The sequence below is a fragment of the Larus michahellis genome, chromosome 2, assembly GCF_964199755.1.
Source record: "Larus michahellis chromosome 2, bLarMic1.1, whole genome shotgun sequence".
NCBI lineage: Eukaryota > Metazoa > Chordata > Aves > Charadriiformes > Laridae > Larus > Larus michahellis.
Window position 1 is genome coordinate 21,206,469 of NC_133897.1, and position 13,674 is coordinate 21,220,142.

Sequence of the window (13,674 nt, forward strand, 5' to 3'; positions counted from 1 at the left end):
CCTACATCCAAGTCACCATGCTTTTACTGTTCATTACCTGTTTTTAAGCTAATTGGTTATGCGCACAGAACCCAAAGTTGAATTATAAGCTTACCAGTACTCCCACAGCAGAAAAAAGGCCTAGTGACTTTGGCCCCTGAAAGGATGCTATTTGCTGTAACCAACCATTAATCCTTCAGATGAGGAATTAGTCCATGACTGTTATCACACTTTTTTAAAAAAATAAATAATCTGCATTTGAGAATCTTACATGAAAGCCAACTATATTAATGGCTCATGAGTTGCTTTTTCATTTGTTTGGGGGAATGTGGGAATGGGGGTTTGGGGTTGTTGTTTTTTTGTTGTTTTTTTTTTAATTTACTTGGAACCTCTAGTCATTCTTATCAGGAAATCCTTCTCATTAATGTTCTAAACAAATAAACGATGGGAAATAGATACAAAACCAAGCCAAGTACAAAGGATCTGATAGGATTACTCATGCATAAATTCCAGACGCATGTTTGTATTCTTCAGCTCTGTTTACAGCTTCCATGAATCTCTTCTCAACTCAAGTTTCTAGAGCTACACTGGTCCAAAGCCACCACAAAAGCCTTAAGAAGAATTATTTTGCTAAGCATTTTGACAGCACACTTTGTGCGTATGGCATACCTATATACCCAACTGCTACAAAACTTTTTCAGTTATGCTGAAAGACAGGTTTATTTGAGTAATCTTCTGGAAATATGGTGTTAGCTTATCTGTGACAACTTTTTGCATTTTATTTATGCTGAGGAGATTTGTTAAAATGAGGTCATATCCAGGTGGATCAACACAAAGATCTTGAAGGGTTTAAGCAACTAGCATGGGTAACCTTTGTAGTATCAGGAACTGCCGCACAGTGAAAAGGCACTGGGATGTATTGTCATTTAGGGAAGCGAAGACACATCTTTGCATCCAGACAGACACTGTTTCCCTTTTTTAAAGTGTTCTTAAATACAAAAGCTATTGAAATCTTCAATTGTGTCTGTAAAGCTACCCCAATTGGTTCCTGTCAATTTAAGTAGAGCTAGGTGTTTGGATTGTCATCAACCACAGCAAATGGAGCTACCTGTGGACTGCCTGACTTCAAACACTTTGCTACAAAACAAGAATTGCTGTGGGGCACGTGCCCCAGTGTCATACCAAGTGACACCACACCACAGGCTACCCGGAGCTTCAGAAAGCCACTGATCTTAGTCCTATCACCTCCGTGCAACCTGTTTAAGAAAGTAAAATAAATTACTGGAGTAAAAAGGAAGCATAGAGAAATGTGGAGTTGATAATCAGACGCTTGGTCTGATTATATTTAAAAAGAGTTTAAAAAGACTCTGTTTAAAAAGACCATAGTATAGAGACAGTATAGTTCCTATACCTCAACACAGGAATATGTCCACTATAAGTCTTGATGGATTTGTCCCCGAGCAACAGCTTTCAGTTAAAAGATCAATTATTTTAAGGTAACTAATCTTCCTTATACCACTACATTGTGTTAGTATTTCTACTTAAATGTCTTGTTTCCTTTTTAAAACTTTACAGGGAAATCTCAGAAATTATTACGATAATCAACAGCAGCTCTAGACATCAGACCTTCTTCTTATATAGAAGTTAGTCACCTTAATCATAACCCTCAAACAACTTTCAGTTTAACTTCTGATACTGCAGCTCTTCACATCAAATAAATGGAAAATTTAAATGCAAAGTACATTTCCTTCTGATTTTAAAAACCTGACTGTGGTGCTATCACCTCTGACTGACAACTACTACAACAAAAAAAGAATTTTACCATATAAATTGGACAAGTCTTCAGAGTGACAAAAATGCTGCAAATACTATCAACACATACACATCACATTTTTCAGCTATATTTGAATTATGAAAGACTTGAAAGTCTGTAAGATCTGAAAAGTACAATTTTCAAGGAGGGGTAAAAAAACCCTTCTGCTCCTTTTATAGTAAAGTCTCTTTGCCCTCACCCCACACACACTTTTTTTTATGTTCCCATGTCACCTTTAACAGATTTTATGGAGTTAAAAGACTGATTGCTATCTTGCATTTGACTTACAAGGAATGCCGTACTCTAGTAAATTGACTCCAGATGCTGAAAAATGTTCACACTCAAAAAGATGTATATTTTAATTTAAATATATATATATACAAAGTGATATCAAATGAAGGGAGGGGGTAAGTCTAATTTTTAAAGGAGATCCTGTAAGCTAAACAGTTGCAAGTAAGCAAACAACACCTGTATCTCACTTCAGTTTCCATGCAGCGATAGAATTTCATTTAAGGAATATTTCCTTGATCTTCAGAAAAGGGATACACCTCTAAAGCAAATACCAAGTTCTGCAACAAAGACATATGATAGGATAGAAATCTTAATTGCTTCAGAGTGCCTCCTTGTTCCCCTGTTCTAGTTTAAATTCTAATTTTTAGTTTTATAAAAAGAGCTAAAGAACTAACATAATCCAAGCACAAAACTGGAAGTTTCAATACATTTTCTCTTTATGACTTTTTTTTTTAAATTAAATACAATAGAGATAATACCACATACTTTTAGTCCATATATCTGCATAATCAACTCCTGGAAAAGCAGGCAGTTCATTTTGTTCACTATGCAGGGAACAGTAATAGCAAAGCTGTCAGCTAGACCTCATCGATACAGTCTCAGTTACCTAGGCCTAAAATAAGTGAGTTTTTATTAGGAATTCAAACCTAACACCAAATATATACAAGGCACTTCACAAGCTTATAGGTCTAACATAATCTCAAAGCAAACAGTTTACAAAAAGCTCATAGACTTCTTTGAACACCTTCCCTCACCAAACATGAAAGATTTATAGCTACATTTGAAAAGTAGTAAGTACAGTAACTTAAGTAGCCTTTAAGCTCCCCCAGTCCATTTTCTTCTCTGCCAATATAGATACAACTATCAAAAAGCCAACATATTCATACAGGTATTAATTACGTTTCCAAAAGACCATATTTAGATGCCTATTCTGCAAATAATTCTGTATGGGCAAAAATCTAGACCTAAAGAATTTATTTTATTCATTACTAAATTCATATTTGGGTACAAGATTTGCAAAGCTTGAACAAAAACAAGATTTCAAACAGTTTATAAATAATCACATTTTTTCACTCAGCTGTCTAAAAGTATTACGTCTTTCTCTTGAAATTAATAACTACCAAAATCTTCTTTACGTTACTTTTAAATAAAAGACCTAAAAGGAACTCAGGAAAGTCTGAGATGTATTACAAGTTCATAATTTAAACTTATTATTTTCTGTTGACTATCAGTGCATAATAAATAAATAAATTATGATATATTTTGAAATATTATGATATATTTAGAAAGTAATGCCCAGAGTCACGTCACAATTTGTTAATCTACTTTCAAGTATATAATCTTCAAAATTTCTATTTTAACTTGACACTTACATTCTCATACAACAATTAACTAGTGAGGTAAAATCTCATTTCCACAGCTGCCAAGATCTTTGATATAAGCAGGCCTAAACAGCTCAACATGCAAGCTATACCCTCGTTATTAGAACTTACCTTCCCTTCCCTGGGACATTTTTCCACTTCAAGAACACCCTCACATCTGTTTTCACTCAAGAAAAAAAAAAGAATCTACAATTTTTTGAGAAAGGAAAACTTTCTTTTGTTTTGAATCAAGTTTTTTTTTTCAATGCAATGCTTCAAGAGTCTCTAGTCTTGTGACATTCACAGGTGAGTTGATTTGTATCTAATGCACAAACCACTGCTTCCATGGAAAGTCAGGCAGCCTTGAGACTTCAAAGGTGGAAAGGCTGAACATTTCTTGTTTTCAGCAGCTCATCTAATTAAGCACTATAGGTCTGTACTTTTCTGTCAACTTTAAAATACAAAAACGAAACACAGAAAATGGCGCGATTACCAGTATGAAGTATGCAATTATGAATGAAAAAAATTCTTGACCAGGAATATTAATTCTTCCTTTATAACTATTATGATCACGCTTTTAGCCATTTTTGTAAACAGAAATATTCTCAAATCAAAGATACTTCATTCTAACAAAGAGTTTAAGACTCTCTGAAAAGGCTATTTTTTTAAAATCTTGATCATTGTATGCGTCTTCTTAACTTTCATATATTCGTATTTTGGGATGAAAGTAATATCAGAATTAAATATAGTATTCTGCTGCCTGCAATATCTATGGAGCAATTTCAAGTGATAAAACTTTTCCATCCTTTCTTGAAATAAGTACCACAGGGATGACAATAGTCTTTTCGTCCTAAAGCATCTCAATATGAGATAATGTTCAGCTCTCCATCATTATTCAGATGTTTTTCATAATTATTTTCAAAACACATCTCTGTTACAAGGTTCATTGTTCAGTAGTTTTTGTACAAAACTTTCTTAATCACAGAATTATTATTCATTACACCTGAGTATATTTCTTACAACATATGTTTTTAGAAATCACCGTGAACCATCAGAGCAAGCAGTAATGATTTCTTAATTTCTTCCCAATCTTTGATAAAAGCATAGAACATACCATGTTAGGAATAATTTCTGCATGTTGGGAATAAAAAACTGCCTGACAATTTCCTACTAACTACTGTATTTTGAAATGCATTATTTGCTCGGTTACAGTCTATTTCACATGCCAAACTGATGTAAGGATAATACAGCACAGAATTAGGTTCTAGATTTAGCTAGTAAGTCAAAGACTACAGAGGAGTTTAAACTATCATCATAAAGATTTAATATACGCTCTGAGGGACTTGGTGTCTCAATGAGAATGATTTCAAGTTACTCATCTACTTTGAAGCTCAGAGTTCTCTTACATCATCAGTATGACAATGAGCCTAACAGTAAGATACCTCCTTGCACAGAAGTGTTAATACTTAGCAGAGGTTTCATCACTTCTTGAATCAGATGAGAAAAGAGAATAAAATACACAGACTAAGCTGAAGCACTTAGTAAACTCCTGTATAAAGCTGAAATTTGACTGCATAAGACATAAGATCAACCTAGAGGAACCTGTGCCAAAAAACATTACCTGTTTCTAAATCAGAGTTTGAAATATTGCTGTATTAAAGTACAATACTGGGTTTGGATACGTACTTTCTTCCAAAAACTGTCTAGTATTACCAACCAGAGCATACTGAAGACTGGTCAAGGGTAGACCATATATGATGTAGAGATAATGTAGGAAGACAAATTATAAGATTGCCTCAATTGTGACAAAGGAATTTCAGAAGATGGGCACAGGTGGTGCTGAAAGAACAGGCTAACTATTTCAAGGCCCAATTTGGAATTTAACCTTCTCCAGTCTTCTTAGGAAAAAAAAATATAAAAGAATTGCTTTATAAGCTCTTGTAGGGTTTACAGTACTCCTACGGGCATAAAATCAATTATGCAAAAATTAAAATATTGAAGCAAATGATCTCCTGATCCCCACAGGAACTAAAGTTGATATTATACGATTTGTTGTTCACTTGAAATCAAGGATGGAATTGAGAAAGACAGAGAAGCATCTCTGTACACTTGAAGCATTGTAATTCTTCCAGCAGAAGGTATCCATATAGAACTTGAAGATAACTGTGCAAGAACTTTATCTACCATAAAACAGAAATTTCAGTTTACTTCTGACACTTGATTGCTCTTCATTTTACCTTGCTGCATTATTCCACAAAAGTCAAAAGGTACTGTATGTCACACAAAATGCTTTTTTCCCCTCTATTGGTGTGGGACACGAGTTCTTAGAAAGTTCTTCACACACTGGAGTGTACTCCAAAGAAAGAGAAGCCAGAGCCTGCACAAACTGCTTGACAGAAAAATACAGAATGTATGACAGTTATTTATCATAACTGTATTTTTTTTCTTCTCCCCACCACCTTATTAGCTTCTGCACATATGTGCGAGTATGGTAAAGGAAACATTTGATCTTGGAATCCACCACTAGCAGAGGTAAGCACTGGGACAAGATGCTACTCATCTCTTTCATTCCCTGGATGAAGGTTTTCTCTTCTTTAATCACCATTGTTGTGAAAAGAAAAAAATAAAAATCTTCAGCAGAAGGGATCACTGCTTTACAATACTTCAGACTAGAAATCTTTAAGTATTATTGCCTAGAAGGATGCTAAGAATTAACTTAATCCTGAGAATACAAATAGTGTGACTTTAAAAAAGTTAAACAGCTCCATAAATTGTAGAGTTCAGATGAAACCCTCCCCTATTAAAAAAATTTGGATCCTGAAATCACTCCAAAGACCAGTGGGATTTTGGGGGAACCGGTATCAGCTTTGTATCACTCCTGCTGACAACTGACTTATGTCTTCTTAAACAACAAACTTACAGTGCCTGTGAATTTCCAGCAGAAAGGTAAGTATGGTTTGTAAATAAGCTGTTATTGGCTAAGAAGCTTTTTTTTCCCCCAATAGGAACAGATATAGTAGAAAAATGTTAATGTGAAAGAAAAAGTCCTTATCACCCTACCAACTACATTTTATTTCTTTTTTTAAAATTAATTTTCATTCCTTTGAGTACATTGGTAAAGTAGCACATACAATGTTTCCTATCATAATATAAATACATTTCAGTAAAAATTATAAAGAGCATTAAGATTGAACATTCAAGTGCCCAAAATTTTGATAGCATCAGATCAGTTGCTTGCCAACTGTAATACAACCTGAGTGTACGTATTGTAACAGCTTTTAATACGTGGCCTTGTAGTACTCATGCTACATCTCTGTTCTTATTAAGCAGGAAAACAGAAGTTCTGTGGACTGGAAAAAAGTTTGGAGAGGACACATATTTTCACAAAATGTGCTGGATGTACTTGCTCTGAATAAAAGTTTTATGGACGACATTTAATTTATAAATAGCACATAATTAATCAGCATCACCCCTTAAAAGGTATTTCATATTTAATTAGAACATTAACTGTGAACAGGATTATCACACGTCTGTGAAGTAATGATTTTCACAATTTTTATGGATCTCAACAAGTACACTTCAGAAAGTGGAGAAAGAATGGTAGCTTAAGATAGCTGCAGTTAAGAAGGTTATTTAAAAAAAAAGAAAAAAGAAAAAAGAGGAGGAGATTCTTGAAAAAGTGCCTCAAAAGCTTTTGTTTAATATGGTCTAACTTATTCCCAATTCTGTTTCTTTGAAGTAATGAGGCAATTCCAAGTAAGAGTCAGTAAAAACTTTTTTGGCTTGACTTCCCCTGTATTTTCTCTCACTACATTTACATGCACAAAATCTTATCTGGGGGGTTGGGTCAAATCGTTTAGATTCACATGTCATATTTTGTTACTGGATAACATAGAGACATTTCAAAGAGAAACATCAGCATATCATACCTGAGAAAATGTATGTTTCTGATAATACTGATAATACTCATATGCCCTTCCCCATTGTAACAAAGTTGTAAATGGACTGCTAAACCCAGAAAATGCTTATGATGAAGTGAAGAAAGCAGGACTACGACCGTAAGAAAGAAGGGAAATCAGGGAAAAGGGCACATTAAAACAATATGCTCAGAGTCAAGCAGAATTTTGTGAATGAATTTAGAGCTCGTGCTCGAAGGCAAAGGCAATCCATCTGGTTTTGTTTCTTTGGGTTTTCAGGCTTTTGTTGAGATGATTTTGTTGATGGTTTTTGTTTGGTTGGGGTTTTTTTTGTTTTTCATTTATATTCTTTGGCACCTTCAGAAATTATCCCTATTTTAGAGGATAGGACTAATGCTGGCTTGCAAGAGTCTAAGTATGCTTAACAGAGTTGAAATTATAGGCTGTATATCATGATAAAAGTAATAAAACCTACTTGGTATTTCCATCCATGTATTCCAAAGCCTTTTTATAAAGGGAGTTTAACATTACCACTGGCATTTTATAGATGGAAGAGTGAGGTGTAATAAAGAGGACAAAGGAAGCAAGGATGGACCTGGCCAGGGAAAGGCCTGTTCTAGAAGCTGATAAAACCAGAACATTCTAAGAAAAATATAAGGTGGGAAATACAAGTCATTCACTTCAAACCAAGGTCTTGTACTTCCATCTGTTACCACAACTACAACAATACATAATCCACCTCAAAGAGTTTATAAAGGAACAAGAAAGTTCATACTAAAATAATCAGAACAGTGATCTAAATCTGATGGATGATCTCAGTCCGTAACAGACAGGATGTTTTTAAAACTGCATTTTAATAAAAAAGATGGATAGTCAACTAAGAAGTTTTGCCACATACCATTTCTGCAAGAAAAATATTTTCTAATATAGTTGCCACTGCTACTGCCATTAATACCCGTAATAATCATCATAATCATCATACCCGTAATAATCATCATTCATCTATCTCTAACAAAGATTTAAAACAATGTGGTTTTGACATGAAGTGTTTAAGTACCTGCCTTGTTCTGAAACAAACATGAAGTTTTTTATTTCTTGAAGCATGTATATTTTTAAAGCATCTCTTACTTATACAGTGAAAACATACAATATGAAAGCATAAAACCCTGCCCACTACAAAATATTCAAGTTCCATTCCTCTTTCCCCCAAAAATGGAAAACTTAAGCAAAAAATCCGCTAGAACAACAAAAAGGACAAAATTTCAAAGTTACAAAAATGAGGTATCAGAGAGTTTGCTATTTTTTTATCCAAACACAAAGGCCTTGAAAGAAACTTCAAAGCAACAGAGACTTTGGTAGCTACAGTATTCTGCAAGGTCATTCCACACACAGATTTACTGGGAACAGGAAGCCTCTCACAGCCCCAAATGCACATCACACTTAGAACAGAGGAAGAACAAACCATCCAATTTCAATTGCTAAAAAAACACACAAGAAAACATTATCTGGCTGCACAGGGGTCCAGATTCAATATCCTTTTATGTTTTTAAACTTATAATTCTCCATATAGACATTTTGATTGTTAATTATGATAAATTGGGAAAAAATAATTGAGGGACATACTCAGCACAGCTGACATGCTTGAGTACTGATTTTGTTTTCTCTATGTAACAGAACATACAGAACATATAGTCTGTATAAAGTATCACTTATTTTAGCTAAAATTGTCACATGTAATTTCCAAAGAACCTATTTTCATGCAACTTATTTTTCCTCCTACAGCATCAAAACCTGCATTTATATAGAATATAGGTCAATACACAGGTCAATCTACTACAGCCACCTACACCATAGTGGCGCCTTAAATGAACAAAACTTACTCTTCCAACAGTATATTCTAATTTTTACTGGTTTTCCCAATGCAACTGTCAAGATATTTTAAATGGTACTCTGTTCTTGAAAAGCATACTCAGAATTATGCCCTAAATAATAAAGACATATTTTGAGGTAAGAAAACAAACACAATAAATGCCTACCTGAACCCACTGGAGATGAACCAACACTAAGACTTTGTAAACTTCCATTCCTGAGCAAAGTTGGAGATTTCTGAAGACCAGAGCTTGTCACACTTCCTGCAGCAGATGCCACAGATGAAGTTGGGGAAGCAGAAGAAACTGAAAGATGGGAAATACTTTCTTGACCTTTATTTCCTTTGGGTCTACCAGGCCCATGTTTACTTTGCTTATTTCCTTTCCGTTTCTTCTCTGTTACAGTTTCTTCTTCCATTCCAGAAGTTTGAGCTCGCTTATATGCTGTAGAAGTAAGGCTTGAATTACCTATGTCTCCAGGTGAGCTGTCAAAGTTTTTAGATTGGGAAACAGCTGATGATGAAGGGAGACCAATTAAGGAAGTAAAACAATTGACAGCCCCCTCTTGACTCCCAGTCTCTCCTTTATGTACATCTTTGGTTGACGAAGACTGTTGAGAATGTGTGAAACTGTCACTTCGCAGATCTGTGTCTGTAAAACTCAAAAAATCCTGGGGAGACTGAACTGAACTTCCAGAAGATGACTTCATGCTCCCAGGAGTGCCCATAAAGCTTCCTGAAAAAGAAAGAAAAGAAGTAGTACAATTATTTTTTTTTACTATAGTTGACGAAAATTCCTGGGGAAGGGTAATATCTTAGAATACACAACTTTAAAGTGCAAGGACTTTATGGAAAGTATTACCAAGAGCTAAAGAATTTATTTTTAAGGTAACTCATTGCTTCTCCTGCTGATCTTCGCTCTGCTGGATCTGATTCTCAGATTCCTATCTGAGATTCAGATTTGAATTTAGGGCACAAACAAGGTGAAAAAGAGTAAAAGGAGAATAAGAACTTTGCTGCTTAGGCAACTTGGACATCCCTCATGTTTTGAAGACACAACAAACACTTGGTGCAAGTCAGAGCCGTTTTTTCTAACCATGCACATACATAGAAAGAAGGCGGCTGATAGAAACGTGCTATGATCACATCTACACTATGCCTGCAATCTTCCTTACCATTCTACCTAAATCAAGGGTCTGACACAGGTCAAGGGAACAGCAATTGCACTTAATTTACCCTGGCTGAGGAGGTGTTTCACAGAAGAGGTATTTTTCAAAAGGACATGAGAGGAAGTGGAGAAAAGCGTATAAAATTGGCATTTTAAGACTTCTATAGCACTAACAGAGAATCATAAAGATCTTTTGTGTAACAGAATTACATTCCTTCTGTAAGATTTGGAATGCGGTCATTTCATCACTGTGTTAGCACATGCAAGGCAGAAAATGAAGCACGCTTAGGAAATACAAACATCTACTTTCACTGAAATTCATTAGCTTTATATGGTTGCCTGCATGTGGATACTGTTTTGTAGAACTCAGAATGATGATGACTATCCCGTCAAGAAAACACTCCTAAATATGACATTAGGAATAAAAAAAGTCCTTTAAAACTTACTATTTTATCATTAGTACTCCATTAACATTATTAGGAATGCCATTTAAGATACAATTTACATTAATACAGCAATTTAAGAATAATAAAAACATTGTTGCTTTGTATTTTAAATAACTTACGTCAACTTCATTTAATGCAGCTTTAAAGAAAATACATGCACATAGTAAAGATCTATTTTGCCATCTGCAGTGAGCAACATTTTTCCTTAAATGCAGGATTCCAGAAGGTATTTTTCAAAGTTTTGAAAATTTAAACAAAATAAAACACTTCTGTTTTTCAAGTAAAAAAAGCCTGAAATACCGAAAGAGTTCTAGACAAATTTAAAAGTGCTGACTGCATAAACAAACTCAAAGAAAGAGCAACATCATAAAGCAGAAAGGACAGACAGCACCTACATGCCACAGTGAAAATTAAGGAAAAACAATTATTTTCTAGAACGTCTAATTTGCTGTGTTTCAAAATAACATGTTTTGTTAGATAAGTAATAAAAAACCAGAGGTTTAATTTTTTTTAATCTTTCTTCAACTCTGACAAAGATGCCATAATAAAATTTGCTTTTTAGAAGTGTCAACAGTGCATTTCGTGGGTTTTAGCATGTTCAAAATGTCAAACTTTTTTATTACATAAGGTAAATAAACCATATATACTTGTCACGTAATCATCTCCTGCTTATGTATTTCAATTACAAAAAAATAAAAGTAAAAAGGTCTTCCACTTTGAAGCAAATGGTATATTTTAAATGTCTGCATGTTGAAAATTTATTTAGGGGACACCACATCCTACACATCAGGTAGTCCAGTTTCGTTCTACTAAGCACTAACTAAAAATCCGAAGTAGTATTTTCTTAAAGAGCTAAGGAAGACCTCTATACTCAGATTCATATGTTATATTTTACTAACTTTTCAGATTAACTTTTCAGAACATAAAGAAACTTCTGTTTTTAGCAGTTAAAGAGAATACTTTAAGAGTCTAAAGAAAAGCACCAGTTTTGCCCTTTAAAGATGCGCAACCTTCTTTTTTCATGTTATCACAATGAATATTTTTTCCCTGAAAAAAAAAGTTATTTTCTCTTCAAAGTGAAACAACATCCTCTTTATTGAGGATAACGGATGAGCTGCTTTTCAAGTTTTAAATATGTAAGATTTCTAATTCATGTCAAAGCAGAAGTCGTGTTACAGTGTAACAATTAATACCTTGCTGAAAAGGGCTAGCTGCAGTCACAGTTGTTCCTGGATTTCTTCCAGCACCAGGCTTTCTTCCCCTCTGACCTGAGCTGTGACCTGCAGATTTCTTCCCTTTGCTCTCTGACCCTCTAGCCTCTGAAGAATCTTTTCCACTTGAAACGTGTGTAGAAACTTCCTGGAAATTTGCATTTGTAAATCGAGCTGTAGTATCTTCCAACCGCTTCAAGGAGCCTGACATGGAGTTGTTGCTAGTGCTTGTGTATGTCTAGCATTTTGATAAGAGAAAAGAAGTAAGAAAAGAAATAGTTAGGTCACACAAAAAACTGTAACGAAAGAACTGCTTAAAAGAACTCATTCTTGCAATTAAACTTAGAAACGTTCAAATACTAAGGTAACTGCCAACAGCAGGAGTTACATAAACTGAATTGTTAACATTTCCAGCAAACAATTCAAGACCGTAAAACTTCATTTCGTGGGAAAAATGCACAAAAATAACGTCGGCTTTGGTTGAAATTTTTACTTCACTGAGGTCAAAGGATTAATTTCAAATCTGTGGTTACACAGGCTTTACATTCTATTTAACAGGATATTGTTATTTTACTGCTTAAAATTAAAAAAGAAAAAAGAAAAAATGAGTCTTTAAATGCTTTTCTGAAAATACAATTTTTATGCAGTTTTTTTTGTCAAACTGGAAACATTGCTCCATCAGCAGTGGAACTGATGTGAAGGCTTCAAAACCTAAGAACTTGCATTTTTAAGACTTTATAGTCTCAACACCAAACCAAAATCAACTCCAACAAGCCCAGCTGCCCTTTGGACAAATGGCTTTCAAAAATTTTATCTTTAGGCCTGTTACTCTTATGTTAAATTTTGTCAGAATTGTTCATATTGGCGAACTACATATAGTCAAAATAGATTCACAGAAAGCAATTACGTGGGCAGGGAAACTGTGGGCACAGCATCAGGAAACCACACAAAGGAATATAACTGTTTTCATAATAAAATCAAAAAAAGGAGTTCTAATAGCAGAAGTTTAATATCAGAAGAAAGAAAATTAAAGCAAAATTAGGAAAAAGGAAATACTATTCTGATGATGTTTATACTCAAACCGGCTAGTAAAGTAGCCTTTTGGCTGCATAAAGCTTCTTCATCAAAAGAATATGAATCAAACCTAGAAGCTACTCATCTGTTCAAAGCAAGTTTAGTTTGTTTTCCAGTTCTTTATAGAAGAGAGTCTAAAATAGTATCTAAGTTGATCTCCATTAGAGACTACACAAACACATGCCTCTTAAAATTGAGCATATACACACATTTTCCGTGACTGGGGTGCATGCTGAATTTAGGACTACAGCAAAACATTTCCTCATCTTTGTATAGCTGGTAGAAAAAGTTTTCCATATTTTTAGTAGAACAGCTAAGGCATTTACATAGAACTTAATTTTTATATAGAACTTAATTTACATAGAACAACAACTTAAGTTGTCTTCAGTTAGAAATGACAGAAGACAACTAAATATGCAAGCTTTGAGGAAGATGAAAATTTTACTCTATTTGCCTACTGCCCTGTACGAATTATTATGAACTGCAATAAAAACATATTATGGATTTTCTGAATAACAGTGAAGAAAAATCAGTGTAAGTCTGTTAA

The 13,674-nt window shown here is 34.3% G+C and overlaps 1 protein-coding gene across 5 annotated transcripts in view; it reads right to left on the minus strand.

Annotated features, from left to right (window-relative positions):
* MLLT10 (MLLT10 histone lysine methyltransferase DOT1L cofactor) overlaps positions 1 to 13,674 on the minus strand; it is a 146,995-nt gene that overhangs the window by 56,146 nt on the left and 77,175 nt on the right. For all 5 annotated transcript variants that reach the window (XM_074574494.1, XM_074574493.1, XM_074574492.1 and 2 more), the window contains 2 exons: positions 12,036 to 12,291; positions 9,398 to 9,964 (listed from right to left, as the gene is read on the minus strand). In XM_074574494.1, the coding sequence (XP_074430595.1) occupies positions 9,398 to 9,964; positions 12,036 to 12,291 (823 nt within the window). The remainder of the gene's footprint in view (positions 1 to 9,397; positions 9,965 to 12,035; positions 12,292 to 13,674) is intronic.